This window comes from Oncorhynchus nerka, linkage group LG2, assembly GCF_034236695.1.
Source record: "Oncorhynchus nerka isolate Pitt River linkage group LG2, Oner_Uvic_2.0, whole genome shotgun sequence".
NCBI classification, from domain to species: Eukaryota; Metazoa; Chordata; class Actinopteri; order Salmoniformes; family Salmonidae; genus Oncorhynchus; species Oncorhynchus nerka.
This window is the reverse complement of record NC_088397.1, coordinates 24,371,570-24,386,984: the sequence shown is the minus strand read 5'-3', so window position 1 is coordinate 24,386,984 and position 15,415 is coordinate 24,371,570. Positions and strand designations below refer to the sequence as shown.

At 44.2% G+C, this 15,415-nt stretch overlaps 1 protein-coding gene and 1 pseudogene across 1 annotated transcript; one reads left to right on the top strand and one right to left on the bottom strand.

Annotated features, from left to right (window-relative positions):
• The window catches only part of LOC115132948 (sodium-driven chloride bicarbonate exchanger-like), a 39,534-nt pseudogene extending 37,371 nt beyond the window's left edge, over positions 1–2,163 (top strand).
• Positions 1,289–15,413, bottom strand: LOC115132942 (adenylate cyclase type 10). Its single transcript, XM_029665677.2, has 32 exons — positions 15,093–15,413; positions 14,837–14,941; positions 14,664–14,702; positions 14,413–14,556; positions 13,896–14,101; positions 13,687–13,777; positions 13,503–13,591; positions 13,090–13,281; positions 12,672–12,793; positions 11,160–11,236; positions 10,785–10,974; positions 10,519–10,574; positions 10,249–10,420; positions 9,785–9,977; positions 9,579–9,665; positions 9,180–9,460; positions 8,571–8,782; positions 8,277–8,408; positions 7,687–7,974; positions 7,227–7,538; positions 6,932–6,974; positions 6,619–6,832; positions 6,346–6,486; positions 6,054–6,220; positions 5,592–5,748; positions 5,024–5,228; positions 4,801–4,897; positions 4,611–4,726; positions 4,252–4,369; positions 3,815–4,010; positions 3,213–3,401; positions 1,289–2,573 (listed from the first exon to the last, which is right to left on the bottom strand). Exons 1-32 carry the CDS (start codon positions 15,247–15,249, stop codon positions 2,355–2,357), a joined length of 5,007 nt encoding a protein of 1,668 aa, XP_029521537.1. The 5' UTR covers positions 15,250–15,413; the 3' UTR covers positions 1,289–2,354.
• Between the last annotated feature and the right edge of the window lie 2 nt (positions 15,414–15,415).

The window sequence follows — 15,415 nt, the reverse complement described above, 5'->3', positions numbered from 1 at the left end:
ACACAATGCCATCCAGCTGGTCAGTTCAGTGGTATACTGTATGTAGTGTCTCCTCTAATGCTGTTTGTGACACATAGCCTTCTGTTTTCCAGTGGTTGCGAGAGAAGACAAAAGAGGAAGGACTCTAAGTTGGACAGAGAGACGAGTTTGTGATCCATACCGGCTTCGTCACCGTTCTGTGGAAAATAACTCCTAACGTGCCACACTCGACCACCTCTGAACTGTGCTGCACCATGCATTCTCGTCATGTAAGACTGTGTGTGTATGTGCAACTCGTGTAAATCTTTTAGAAACAGTGTTACCCTATGGAGGAACCAACAAACATTAACTGTGATTATTTTCTATGTATGTCAATGTATGGTGATACCAGCAACAGAGGAAGCAAGGAATTCATATTATTATGTCTATCTGCCCATGGACCAATTTATTACAGATGTAAGATCTTAATTTGAGCAGGTTTGCTACAGCAGGAAATTAATCCTGAAGTATGGATTATAATTAATGGACATTTTTGTAAGGGCTGAACATATTTTCATAAGGTAAAATCAAGTCTGACATTTTTACGCGGAAATTACAAAACTTCAGACGGCTTTTTAAACCGTAAATACACTACAGGTTTAGTATTTCTGCAACAGGGTGATCAAATTAAGATCCTACATCTGTCTCAACCAAATAGTTTTTAAAGCAACCTTACTTTTTAATGGAATCGTGTGTATTCTGTATGTTTTTTCTATTTTTTCAGCATAGTAATCCTTTAAAAAAAATCAATTACAGTATACAACGAAAATCTTGTTCATGGAATAATCGATGTGTTTAGTTTTGTAATTTGACATCACTGTCGGGTCTCTGCACTTAACGATACGAAAACAGTATACTGTCAAAGTATCAAATGAAAGTGTTAAATGTACACGGTTTTTTCTTGAAATCTCATTTGTAAAATTTTCACTGCCATTTTCCAGAAGATTTGTTGATAGTATTCATTACAGGCCAGTGTTATATTTCAGGCATTGGGGACCATTACATTCCAGTTAGCGTAGCAGCATAGCCCTGCCATTCTGTACCTATTGGGAATGTGATTCCTTTAGGGTTTTAACCATAGACTTTCAATGAACACCATGTAGTAATTTATAGGATCTCTGGTTTTAACGATCAAATTGTCTTTGAAGTCGTTTGATGACCATGTAGAGATACAGTGCCTTCAGAAAGTATTCACACCCCTTGACCTTTTCCCCATTTTGTTGTTACAGCCTGAATTTAAAATGTAATTATATTTAGATTTTTTGATCAGTGGCCTACAAACAATAACCCATAATGTCAAAGTGGAATTGTTTTTTGAAATTAACAAATTCATTCAAAATGAAAAGCTAAAATGTATTGACTCAGGGAGTTGAATACTTATCTAATCAAGATATATTACTGTATTTAAAAATAGATTTGAATTTTACAATTAAATTCATTTTAATCCCACTTTGTAACACGAAATGTGGAAAAAGTCAAGGGGTGTGAATACTTTCAAGAAGGCACTGTACCTGTGTGTTCCACAGGCATACAAATGTGTCTTTACCTGCATATTGTTCCAGTCACCCTGTCGGTACGGTATGTGATATCTTCTCCTGCATTCCAGTTTGTTTGACACCTACAAAGTGATGTTGTGTTCTGATTCTGAACTACCAGTAACTGTATTTAAACACCTGCACAAAGGTGAATCAAACTTAGCAGTGTCTTTCGACAGGGATGTTGTGGTTAATTGATAGAAATGCAATAATAGCTTTGTGAGAAAGGGCAAAATGTAATAAAGTGAAGAATCTTAACGATGTACTATACACAGTATATTTTATTCATGTGTAAAGTGTTACTAATATGTTACTAAACTTTGAATTGGGGTAAGTGAAAACGTGTGGTTTTTATGTCGTTGGCGTCTATCCCATTGTACTGTGTTGTTGATGGATTTTACTTATTAGAGAATATCAAATTTTGGCCACTTTACTTGTGGAAATCTGCCTTTAAATGTAGTATTGATAGCTGAAGACAACTTTATGTTTCAGAGTTTATCGACTCATCTGTGGAAAATGATCAATTCAGATATTTGTTGTTCTATTATAAATGTGATTTGTTATACGACAGAGAGAGAAATGTAGGAAACAATAAAGTGACTGAAACATCCTTTCATTTGGTGAACGTTCATATCTTGGCCAACCACTTCTGATCGAGATGAAATGATACCAACACTCATTAACCCCTAACACATCACAGTTCAAAACCAAATCGCCAATGACCTTACTTCCTTCCTATCTGCTCCAATAGCTTTCCCTATATACAGTATTCTTCACACTCTCCATAAAGGAACCGGGTCCCTATCCTTGGCCTTTGAGGAGCTGGGCGTCCTCTGCCTTTGGGGCGAGGTGCAGGCTGGAGTTGTCAGCCCAGATCTCGCCCCCCACACCCACTAGGGTGTAGCGGGTATGGGCCAGCTCCTCTGGGTCCATCCCCCTAGCCTCCTCCCAGCTGGGCATGGTCAAAGTGGAAGCGAACCAGTTGCTGGTACTCTGCCTGAACACGCCGAACCACGAAATCTGAAGAGGTAGACAGAATATTCACAACATATTAGAAATGTCCTTAAATAAATAATATATACTAATACGCACTACGCTCTACTTGTGTAGGCTATCAAGGATAAAATACATCTACTACAGTGGAGGCTGGTGAGGGGAGGACGGCTCATAATAATGGCTGGAATGGAGTAAATGGAATGGCATGATATACATAAACCACGTGTTTGATACCAATCCAACCACTCCATTCCAGGCATTATTATGAGCCGTCCTCCCCTCACCAGCCTCCACTGGCTTGTACTTCATGGTATACGACGTGTAACTGCAGTCTTCTAAATGCATGTGGTTGAGGTTTCTGTTCTGTGTGTGTGATGACTGCATACACATCACAGGAGGTTGGTGGCACCTTAATTGGGGAGGACGGGTTCGTGGTATTGACTGGAGCGGAATCAGTGGAATGGTATCAAACATGGTTTCCAGGTGTCTGTCATTCCATTCGCTCCATTCCAGACATTATTATGAGCCGTCCCCCCCTCAGCAGCCTCCTGTGAATACTCATTACACAGTGTGTGAGATGAGCCATGCATCCAATATATCCTTCTGCCTGATTGTGTGTGTGTGTGAGTTTTGTCATCTCAGGCCCTTCCTCCAGTACTGTACCTGGTTCTGTGTGATCCAGCTCTCCTCCAGCTTGTTGCCGTGCTGCCGACACAGCTTTAAAGCCTTGTTGAGGATGGCGTTGGCCAGAGCCTCGTGGCCCGCCAGCACGTACATGTAAGCTCTGAGGTGCAGCACCCGGGGCAAGTACATCTTGCTGGTCGAGTACTTCCGGTTGAACTCTGTGAAGTGCTGCATAAGAAATACTATGGCTGTTAGAACAGTTTCAGGGAAAACATTTATCATTTGGCTGTGTGAGCTTTCTAAAGGTACATTATACACAACTGTGTGTGTGGGGGCATGTGAAGGCATATGTGCGTGAGGGAGAGCTTGAGAGAAAGACAGAGCGTCCTAATGTGAGTGTGTGTGAGCGTGTGCATAAACCTGTTCATGCATATATGTTAGTCATTTAGCAGACGCTCTTATCCAGAGCAATTATGATTAAGTGACTTTATCAAGGGCACGACGGCAGATTTTTCAACTAGTCGACTTGGGGATTCGAACCAGCAACCTTTCGGTTTCTGGCCCAACGCTCTTAATCGCTAGGCTACCTGGGCTACCTGTCGCTTGGCTACCCGTAGCTTGGCTACCCGTCGCTAGGCTACCTTCTGTGTGCTCTGGTAGATGGCTTTGATGTGTTGGTTGTGCTCCACCAGGGCCTTTCTGAACAGCAGCACATGACACTCCAGGAACATGACCACGCCGTTGATGGAGTGGATGGATGAGGGAGCCTGTCGGGTCACTCCACAGGCCTTGGTGTAGAAGAAACAGGCCTTCTCCCACTCACACAGACGGGCATACCTAGGCCGAACGAGACACACGCACACACACACACACACACACACACACACACACACACACACACACACACAGTAAAGATAGTAGGGTGGACTAGAGTATAGCTTAGGGCTTCATTTTGAAAGGCACAACATTGTAGAACGTTCAGCTAGAAATATGTTATGTAGAACAGAAATGCCTCTCTGGCAAGTAGAGAAAATAATCATGTGCGCTCTACTCATAACACTTCTAACAGTCCACTGACCACAGAGCCAGAGCAGAGTAGAGGTTCATCATCAGACTCTTGTCAGCCACCAGGTTAGGGTCTGACTGGGACTCCTCCACAAAGGTGTAGCACTCCTCAAACGGACGGAAGGCAAAGCCTGGAACACACACCATGAGACCCAACCTATGCTAGTGGTCCTCTGTAGCTCAGTTAGTAGAGCACGGAGCTCGCAACGGCGGTTCGATTCCCAGGACCAACCATACGTCAAATGTAGGCGCGCATGACTAAGTCACTTTGGATAAAAACTAAATGGCATTTCTAATTATTATCCATTAGTTCATTAACTAAGATATGTCACGTGGAGATGGTGTCCCGCAGTGATGGAATATCCAACTTGCCTGAGTAGAGCAGGAAGTCAAAGCAGCCTGCATAGAACCAGCCTTTAGCCGTGCTGATGCGGGTCCTGTTTCCCAGGTACTCCAGACTCTGCATCAGCTGGACACACTCCTCATACCTGGGTATCATAGTATTCAACAGTAGATAAGGTACACATCCCAGTAAAAGAAACAAGTAGAAGTAGTGCTTCACCTCTGTGTGAGGAGGAGGGGTGTGTGAAGGACAGAGATCACCAACATGTCCAGGCCCCGGCGGTTCGTCAGCTTGCTGATCTGCTCTGCTCGGAGACCTGAGAAGTAGAACTACTTTCAATACTGAAACTTTTTTGCTATTTATTTCTTCTCCGTCTGTCTCGCTTGCTTGCTTACACACTTATTTGTTTAAACCGAACACACACATCCACTCCTCTCCTCACCATACTGGATGGAGTCGTGCAGGGCTCCGGAGCAGAGCTTGACGATGGAGAGGGAGCGTATGAAGTAGCTGGTGAGGATCAGGCCCTCCATGCAGTCAGGCAGCTCAACACAGGTTCCACACAGCATCCTCTCATAGATCTTACACCGGTCGTCCTGGCCATTCAGCTGACAATACTGGAGGTAGTCGATGCACGAGAAGATGATCTATAGACAGAGGTGGTGTGTCTGCGAGTTTTAGTCAATGGGATTCTTATGGTCAATTTGCAGTCTACAAATGATTTGTAATTATGTTCCAGCCCCCTGACCATCCGCTCAAGAATATAATTGTCCCGTGGCTGAATCTAGTTGACGATCCCTGCTGTATACTCTCTTAAGGATGGAAGACTTAGACAATGTCAGATAATCTGTATTTCCTGATGAATCAATCTCTGAACAGTGTCTCTCTTTCTCCCCCCTCTCCCTCTCAACACACTGAGCCACGTTGTGTTTGAGATTTCCACTGACCGAACAAACTCCCCCCCCCCCTGTTTTCCTGTAAAAAACAGAGAAGCAGAGTAAACAATCCACCTTGGTCTCCTCTGCACTCTTCTGGGCTGAGTTCATCTCCATAGTGATGGCCAGCGATGCGTTGAGCATGTTCTTGGGAGCTCTCCTCATGCAGCCGATCTGCCACATGTACGACAGACAGCAGATCTGCTCGTGGAGGAACGCCAGCTTCTTCTCTCTTTGGACACCAAGACAACAACAATAACAACATCTAAACAACAAAACCTTTAAAAAGTGCAGAATGCACACGATTGTAAGATCCACTCAATTGATGGTGGAGTGCCTACATCACCACTGTGCTAGAGTTTATCTTTATAAAACTTTTTTGCTGTTTGAGTTGAATGCAGATAAATGACTTAATTGTAGGTTGCGGTATGTTGTCGTATTTTGTCGTCAATAAACTGAAAATAGTTGATATTATAGTGCTTGCTGTATATAAAATTGGTTTAATATTTATAGGGGCTTGTTGAACATAGAACACACCCAGGGTTGTCAGGGTTCTTGAATCTGTAGCACAGACTCTTCATCTTCTCACAGACATACTTCAGGGACATGGCCACGCGGTTCGTAGGGAGACGTCTGTTCAGAAGCCGTAGGGCGCTGGAAAACATGCTCTCAGCCTCCTCGATTTGGCCTGTGTTGTACAACACCTAAATGTACAACAAACTATACACTTTGAGAAAAGCACTATTAGTTTGAGAAAAGCACTATTTTGTATACATTCAAATCGTCCTTATCCTTTGAGATCATAAATATCATTTCAGTGAACTGTTACCTCCCCTCTGAGACGGAAAATACAGGCTCTCTCAAAGTTGTTGATTTTCACTTTGACTTTCGGGTCGGCAGTCTCAAAGGCTGGCTTGCCCACTTTCAGATTATCCAGTATGATCTTGGCTTCGTTTAAATAGGACAGGGCCTGTGTGAGAGTGAGAGAGTGAGAGTGAGAGAGAGAGAGAGAGAGAGAGAGAGAGAGAGAGAGAGAGAGAGAGAGAGTATTTCTGTATGAGCATGAACAGATCAGAAAAAAGTGTAAAGGACACACACACACCTTGAGGTTGTTGGAGAGGTAAGCCGATGCTGCGGCGGTCTCTAGCAGGTAATAAAAGGTTTTGGGCACGTCGCCCACGCCCGTGCAGTGGCGCACCATGGGGCACAGCACACACTCCGTCACCTGGGCACACCTACACTTCCTGGTTCTGTCCACTGTGGTGTTGTACTCATTCACCATAGAATCTAGTTTCAACAAGAAGTCGTCCTCCTCACTGACACATGCAAACACACAAATACATTTGTTATGGAATCAGCCCACTTGTATTACTGGCCAGCTGATCTGGGACCAGGGGTAGAATATAAAACCTTACCTGTTGAGATGCAAAGGGCTGACCTGGTTCAGTTGTATAGTCTCTGAGAGGTGGAGAGGAGAACAACACCAACAGCACACCTCAAATCAACCCTCAATGGTTACTTAGATCAGTTGGTTACAGCGTCACTAGTATCAATCTGCATGAGCGTGCGTGTGAAGTGTTTGTGTGTGTGTGTGTGTGTGTGTTTGGCCGAGCATGAGTGTTTGCGTCTGTCTCTCAGGGAGTGTTTGTGTGCGTTTTCTCAGCTTGCGTGTGCTTCTCTAGCGGAGAAGTCAGTGGGTCCATCACTCACCCTTGGGGAGCCCCAGTGTAGTACTTTGGCCCAGGAACAGGGCCTCCCCAGACTCTTGTACGTTGAGCAAACTCGGGTGGATCTCGATGAGGTTGTTCCCTATAGCCGCCTTGTGGCCGAAGATAAACTCGGCGATGCCGCAGTCCCTGCAGCGGTGGGCCTGCTTGAGGAGGTAGCTGGCACACTTCTGGTGGATCTCTCTCTTCTGCTCCTTCAGCCACAGCTCGTAGGCCGTCTCCTTGACCAGGGCCGTACAGAAACGCATCACCCTGCAGCGCCACGCGCCGTCCACAGACGCCTTGCCTGACACTTCTGAGAGGGGGGGGGGCGAGAGAAATATACATGAGAGTGGGAGATAGATTTGGGGGGAGGAAGGTAGAGAGAGTCAGAGGGGAGACAGAGAGAGGTAGAGAGAGTGAAAGTTTTCCTTGTCTGCGCTAGCCTCAGTTCCACTACTGACCTTCACGGACGTCTTCTTGGCTGTCCTGGACACAGTAGCAGTTGAGTGCATCCCAACACTCTGACTCCTTGGTGAGTTGCTGGGTGAACTGCTTGGGCTTGGAGCCGCACTCAAACGTGCCCGACTTGAACAGGGAGGTGAGCGACAGGTTGAGCTTGTCGGGGTTTTCTGATTCTGGCAGGATGTTGATGAGCATCTGCGTGGTGATGGTTTGGCCGATGATGGCAGCACACTTCACCACCATCTGGTCGGCCGGCTGCAGGTGGTCTAGGTGGGCCAGGGCCATGCCTGAATAGAATTCTCTTTTATTAGTAGATCGGTTGGTAGAGAATGGCGCTTACAACGCCAGAATAGCGGGTTCGATTCCCGGGACCACCCATATGTAAAATGTATGCATGCATGACTAAGTCGCGTTGGATAAAAGTGTCAGCTAAATGGAACTTATTATTAGTAGGCCAATAGACATACCTGAACAGAAAACATCCTTAATGATTTTAGTGTTTTATTTATGAGTCATTTCTATCAAATAAGACTAATGAGATGAGGTTGCATTGTGTTTGGGGGCAGAATGCAGGAACCCTGTACTACACCTTTCAATGTCAGAGGGATGGGAACTTCGTGGAATTTGGCAGCTTCTCCGACAAAACAGACCAAAGCACGGTCAACAAAATGGTCCAGGGTTGTGATCTTGCGGGATTTCAACATGGATGCCTTGGGTGGACCTGCAACATTAGTGTTTCACAAACAAGGGTGTTGATTGGCTGGGAAACCTGCCACTCATATATTCTCAGCCAATAGGTCTGTCCGTTTCACAGACAAGGGTGTTAATAGGCCAGGAGACCTCCCACTCAAGACATTTTCAGCCAACAGATCCATCTTCCTACCCAGCGCTCCGGCCCTGGCGTCCTCCTCTTGCCCCACCTGGCTGGGTTTGGAGCAGTGTACCACCAGGGTGGGCTCAGGGAACAGGATGTCTACGTCTTTAGCCTCATCCTCCCCCTCCACCTCCTCGATCACGATCAGATTTCCCAGATACAGACTCTTTAAGAGCTCCTCACAGTAGTATGGAACTCCATGGCTTCTCTCCACCAGGAACCTATAAAACAGATGACACTTTTAATTGATACATGGCATGTTTTCATGAGGTAACTCCGGCTTCTTCTGTGAGATATTCATGTACTGAGACAATGACAGCCTTAGAATGAGTCTTAAAAAAATTGCTATACAGTCAACAAGCCAATTCAAAAATGTACATTCAAATAAATTACTTTTTACTTACTTACCTCTGGAATTCGATGCTTCAGTTGTCTTTGAGGGGTCAAAGGTCAAATTGGGGTGCTTATATTTGTCCTGTTTCACTGTATGTACAAGTGGGTAACCTGAACGTGTGTGAGGTGTGAAACTCCCAACTCCCCCCCCGAGACACCCTCGGCTAGTCGATATGTGTAACGTATGTATATTAACACAGTGTGTGTGTGTTCGTGTACACGTACAGCTCCACCTCGCTAGGGATGCGGACCACCCCCAGGATCTGGCAGGCTAGCTGGGCGATGACGGGGGGCTCCAACCCAGGCAGGTTAAGGTAGAGGGTCCGGGGGTCCTTGATGATGCGGCTAAGCTCCGAGAAGGGCCCGCTCTGACTGGTGTGGGGGAGAAGGGCCATACACACCAGAACCGAGGCTTTTTCACATGCTTCGAGCAGGAAGGTCAATGAGGATCGATCCACAAAGTGAGCCTGGTCCAACACGTACACGCACGGCTCGTCCTCGGCGAACTGGACAGACCACACACACGTAGTTATCACGAATCAATTGAATTCTAAGTAATCAAACAATCAATTCTCCACCTAAGTCGTGTTGTTACATCATCCACATTATTTTCTTCTACATTACCTTGCAAAACAACTCCAGAAAGTAGTTCCTCATCTTCTTGTTCTTCGTTTGACTGTCCATGAGTGACACATCCTTCGACACAGGAAACTAAAAGCATAGAACAGATCTTACAGAAAAGACCCACCTACCCTCGTTAGCTACTACGAAAACAGAACAAGAACTTTTAGAAAAGCAACAGTTCAGAGACCTGTTAGTCAAGGACCTACCTTGACTAACAGGATATCATTGAGAAGGCAGAGGTTCTGCCTCATCTTTGGGTCTAGGATCTTGGAGAGGAGGACTCTCTCTCGCTCGGCGTAGCTCTTACAGTTCTGAACTGACATGACGATGGCCAGTAGGGTCTGGAGGGCGTAGTTGGACTGCTTGATGTCCGTCTTGGCCAGCTCAAAAGAGATCACTCTGAAAGAAAGGAGACAGAAGAAATGCTTTCCAATCCCCCATTGTTGATGTCTATTTTTCTTTGTCACTACTGGAGTTGACTTACAACTAAATTAAATGACCACGGCTTGGGATACAGCACATGTCTGTTTGTATTATCAACTAGCCTAGTGTCAGATCTGTTTATGCATTTGGCATGACAATGACCATCGTAGTTGCCAAGACCTGAGCTGAGCTGAGCTAACTAACCAGGTTGATCTGGGACCAGGCTAAACTAACAGCTGGCACTGACCTGACTCCCTCCTTGGCTGTTCTGTATACCACCTCAGCCAGCAGGCGGCTCTTGCCATAGCCGATAGGTCCCTCATAGATCAAAACATTGTTGTAGTTCTTGTGACCTGCAGCCCTGGCCTCCAAGAAGCCCTTCAGCATGCTGGAGTACACTTCAATTTCTTTCTCTCGGCCTAGGGAGCATTTGAGCGCAACATTGTCATTCAAATCAATGTGATCTTCCACGATGAATGCATGTCATTCATAATCGTCAATACTTGAGAAAACTCACCCAAAAGAGGATATCCCTCCTCTCTCTCAACGGACATAGGTGCTTTACCAACAGTTCTGGAGATGAGATTTTGTTTTATAAGCATGTATGAGCCTTTATAATTTCTTATTACAATATGTCTCATTATGTAGTTTTTCAATACAAGAAAGCCACGACAATACACTTAATTATCTAACATGACAATAGTACAGTCCTCAATATGAAAGTGAGTACCAGTCAAGAGTTAATGGAGTATAAATGATGTTGGTCACATCAGATGGTCGTACATCTGCTGTTTATTGGCCATGAACTGATAAAGGACTCCAGGGTTCTTGACTCCCTTCATGGCTTTCTTGGGCAGTTCGTTAAAATAAAACGCAGGCAGTTTTGAGTAGTAGCAAGTCTCGCTGTCACATGACACCACCCCGGGGTAGTGCATCATCAGCCGTGCCGCCAGGTTCACCTTACGACCAATCACTAACGGCAAAGGACACAGAGATAGAGTTCAAAGTGCATAGGTCAAACTGGTCAAAATCTGAACATAATAGTTATGTGAGTTAAAAAAATATATATAAAATAGTCTACAACAAGTTATAGTAAGGTGGCAGTGGCAAAGCACAGTTCCAGCTGAGAGTTCAAGAGGATGTCAAGGTGGATTGTACCTGTGTATTCATGCCTCACGGGATGCCCTACTACACCACAGAACACTGGACCTGTGGTTACTCCAACAGAGACAGTCCTGTTGGACAACATTGGACCTTTTGTTAACTAACTATACAACATATTGCCCTCAAGAGTAATACAGATGTAGGATCTTAATTTGAGCCAGTTTTCTAGAGCAGGAAAATAGTCCTGTAGCAAAAGAAAACGTGAATTATTATGTGAATTATAATTCATGGTCATTTTTGTAGGAGTTTATACATTTTTCGTAAGGGAAAATCAAGTGGAAATTACAAACTTCAGAAGCCTTTTTAACCTCTTAAGTCGACCCTCTACTTTTTTGAACATTTTGTTAAAAATCGCGCAACATTTCAGCGCCCTGCTACTCATGCCAGGAATATAGTACGTTCATATGGTTAGAATGTGTGGATAGGAAACCCTCGGACGTTTTTAAAACTGGTTAAATCACGACTGTGGCTATAACATAACGTGCGTTACATCGGAAAGCGCAGGAAAACCTGATCACAGAAAATGGAAATAAATATCATTGCGCCACTTCCAGCAATTGTTAACAGTGAGCCGAATTAGATAAGACCGAGCATTCAACTCCCACAGCATCCCCATGTTGTCTAGAGTCTTGTGAATTGAATCATCTTTGATTCTTGGTTGAACCGAAACAGGGGCACCACTTACCTCCGGTCTCCGCCCAGATCATTCCGGAAGAGCTCTCTCGTGAAATTTTTTCCAAGACGACAGCTAATGATTTTTACATCGCCTAAGGATGATTTTTATCGCTTATTAACGTTTACCAATACCTAAAGTAGCATTACAAACGTATTTCGAAGTGTTTTGTGAAAGTTTATCGTCTACTTTTTGAATTTAAAAAAAATGACGTTACGTTGTGAAATCGCTGTTTTTTTCATTTATCACATAGTCTACATATAACGATATCTTGGCTTTATATGGCCCGATTTAATCGAAATAAAGACCCAATAGTGTTTATGGGACATCTAGGAGTGCCAACAAAGAAGATGGTGAAAGGTAATGACTGTTTTCTATTTTATTGTGCGGTTTGTGTAACGCCGAAATGCTAATTATTTTGTTTACGTCCCCTGCTGTGCTTTTGTGTTGTAGTGTATTGGTGCATGCTATCAGATAATAGCTTCTCATGCTGTCGCCGAAAAGCATTTTAAAAATCTGACTTGTTGCCTGGATTCACAACGAGTGTAGCTTTAATTTGATACCCTGCATGTGTATTTTAATGAACTTTTGAGTTTTAACTAATACTATTAGCATTTAGCGTAGCGCATTTGCATTTCCAGAGCTCTAGTTGGGACGCAAGCGTCCCAAGTAGAAGCAAGAGGTTAAATCTCAAATACACTACAAGTTTAACATGTCCTGCATTGCAGGGAAATGATCCTGCAACAGGGTGATAAAATTAAAATTCTACATCTGTAGCTTGATAAAAATTAAAGGTATGTGGTCTTAGAATATTAGGATCAAATGGGACTTACTTGAGGCTGCGGATCTCTTTCCGGCAAAGGTCATGTACTCCATAGGCAGCCTGTAAGGCGTGGGCACTCTCATCCTCCCGCTTGTCCCCAGGGAGCCCAAACAGACAGAGGAAAGTACAGCCCTGCAACAAACTCCTTGTTATTTAAAAACATACAGCGGGTTTGACTGAAGAAGAACGTATTGGTGAGTGCACCCATTGTTTCTGTTTCTGGTTAATTGTGTTTGTAGTTTTTCTCATTGCCACCGGGAACAGAGAATTGCTGGGTTGTTTTCATTTGTTCACACCGTACCAAAACATTTTGCATTTCTTATTGGACAAGTTCAGGTTAGTCCCTCCCTGTTTCAGCCTGTTTACGTTCATTTGGTTCCTACTGAATAAACCCCCAGGATTCCACCTTCAACAAACCACTAACTGACCTTGTCGAACATGAACACTTTGTTGACCCTCCCGTGGTGCTTGACTATCTGCTGACCGATGCCAATGGCAGCCTGGTGGATGGTCGTACACTGCTCCTGGTCACTCTCTCCTCCCTTGAACTGCATGTTGACAAACACTATGGTGGCCGGACGCATCTCAGAAAGATACTCCAGAGGCTGGTCGTCATCTATCTACCGAGGGAGGAGAGGTCGGAATAGAAAACCATGGCTACATTCCAGTGACCGTACTAACATCCTTAGTAGAATGTTTAGCTCAATACATTTCTCTAGGTAAGTAGTAGTGTGGACATTAAAACAGAGCCTACATTCACAAATAGTGATTCTGATTTGGGGAAAAAACAGACAACTTTTGCTATTGTACAGAAAGAGGACGGTAGTAGGTAGGTTCTTACCTTCTGCAAAACCGTTTTCATGATGTACTTCCGTAAAGTTTTCTCAAGCTCGGCGTTTGGCATCAGTCGAGATGCTTTCCTCGCACAATCTGTAGACCAAAAAAAGGTCTGGTTAGGATGTTACAACACAACCGTAGAAGTAGAAATATCACAGGCAGATATCTAGCTACTCTCGTTACGGTACCTCTTGTCACTTTTTCATGCTCGACAGACGTTCCTATTGAATCCTGGTACTTCTCAACAGAGAAACTGGGCTCTCGCTTAATGTATCGCACCTGCATTGAATGACAACCATTTACATATAGTAATCTAGAAACCACCTGCCTGCTTGAAACGGCATTCATCATAAATGTATCCATCCATCCATCCATCCATCCACAAACACACACACACCTTCACGGCTCTCTCGTTCTCTATGGGGTCAATGGCGATGTTGTCCCTCTCACATAGTTCCCAGGCGTTAGGTGACAAGATGATTGTGCTGGCCACCGCCAACCCCTCTGCCAGCCGCACCTCGTCTACCGCCCGGCCAATCACCACAAAGTACTGACTGATCTCGTCTCCTACGATCACCTTGGAGAGCTTCCCAGCAGATATACCTTGGGACAGCAGAGGAGAAAGGGTATCATATTTGAGGTTCTAGTTGCCTATAAAGTCAAGTGTAACCGGATAATAAGGGCACAAATTCACAAAGAGTAGAGTACTGATCTAGGATCAGGTCCCCCTTATTCAAATCAAAATCAAATCAAATGTTATATTTAGCAGATGTTATTGCAGGTGCAGCGAAATGCATGTGTTCCTTATGATTTAAAAGGAAAAACTGATCCTAGATCTGCACTCTTTGTGAATACAGGCCCTGGTGTTATAGCACAAACATGTCTCTCGGCCTGTAGGAGACTCAGACAAGCACCTATTTTAACTTTTAGCTGACAGCCCACTTCCGTCTCCCGGACTCCACACTGGTCCTGGATGTTGAGGCTGCATTTGACTACCAGGGAGATTACTTCACTGAGCTGGACCCTCTCCACCGTCCATAGAGCCAAGATGGCATCGCCTGTGATTAAAAGTTGTTTGGCCATGAAGAGTTGAAAAGCACTGTAACTAGGAATTGTGATCATGGTGAATCTGTGTCTAAAAGCTGAGAGGGAAGCCTATTGTTACCTGCATAATTCAGAATATCTCCCCCAGCATCAAGGATATCTGAAATACAGGCAACAAAGCATTGCTTGGTAATATTATTTTTATACTAACTTATTCTAAGTTAAGTTAACTAACGGTACATCACGTTAGATTGATATTGTGTTGCAGTAATAATAAAACCATCGCTAACTTACGACTGACTATTTCCCCAATGTAGCTGTTGAGTGTGCGTGTCAACTCGTCCGCTCCATAGCCTTTCTTGCTACTCAAACTGAATTTCTCAGTCAGATTAGTGAAGCCTAAAAAATATACAAAATGGATTAGTTGACTTCCAGCTAGTGGGTTAGCAAACGTTAGCTAGCTAGCTTCTAAACGTAGATCGAAAGGGAATTCCAGCTCATGTTAGCTAGCGAGATAGCTTAATGTAGCTAGCTACTGAGATTTGCTTGCCTGAGACATCCGCGAAGAGAAGGACTCCATGAAAGTTCTCTGCGTAGGGGATATCGTTGGTGAGGGTGCTGTAGACAACAAGATCAGGTACATGGGCAGCTATTTTGCTTATTTTGTACGAGTCCTCTATCTCACCCTCTCCCTTTATCCAACCCATTTTAGATGTAGTTTAGGGGCATCATGTTTTTCCGTTGAGCGAATCTGAACGGTCGTTTTTTTCCGTGAACGTTCTAGAATTCAGCTGTTCACTACAAACTGGTTCACCAATTCAAAAACAAGTAGCTATGAAAAGTATTTTTTTCATAACTAAACCTTACTTGAAT

Excerpts from the sequence above, each read along its gene's own strand:
- LOC115132942 (XM_029665677.2), bottom strand. The coding sequence starts at position 15,249 with ATGGGTTGGATAAAGGGAGAGGGTGAGATAGAGGACTCGTACAAAATA. Across the intron at positions 13,282-13,502 it reads TGAAAACGGTTTTGCAGAAG|ATAGATGACGACCAGCCTCT; the intron begins GTAAGAACCTAC and ends CTCCCTCGGTAG. Across the intron at positions 8,783-9,179 it reads ATCCCTAGCGAGGTGGAGCT|GTTCCTGGTGGAGAGAAGCC; the intron begins GTACGTGTACAC and ends TCTGTTTTATAG.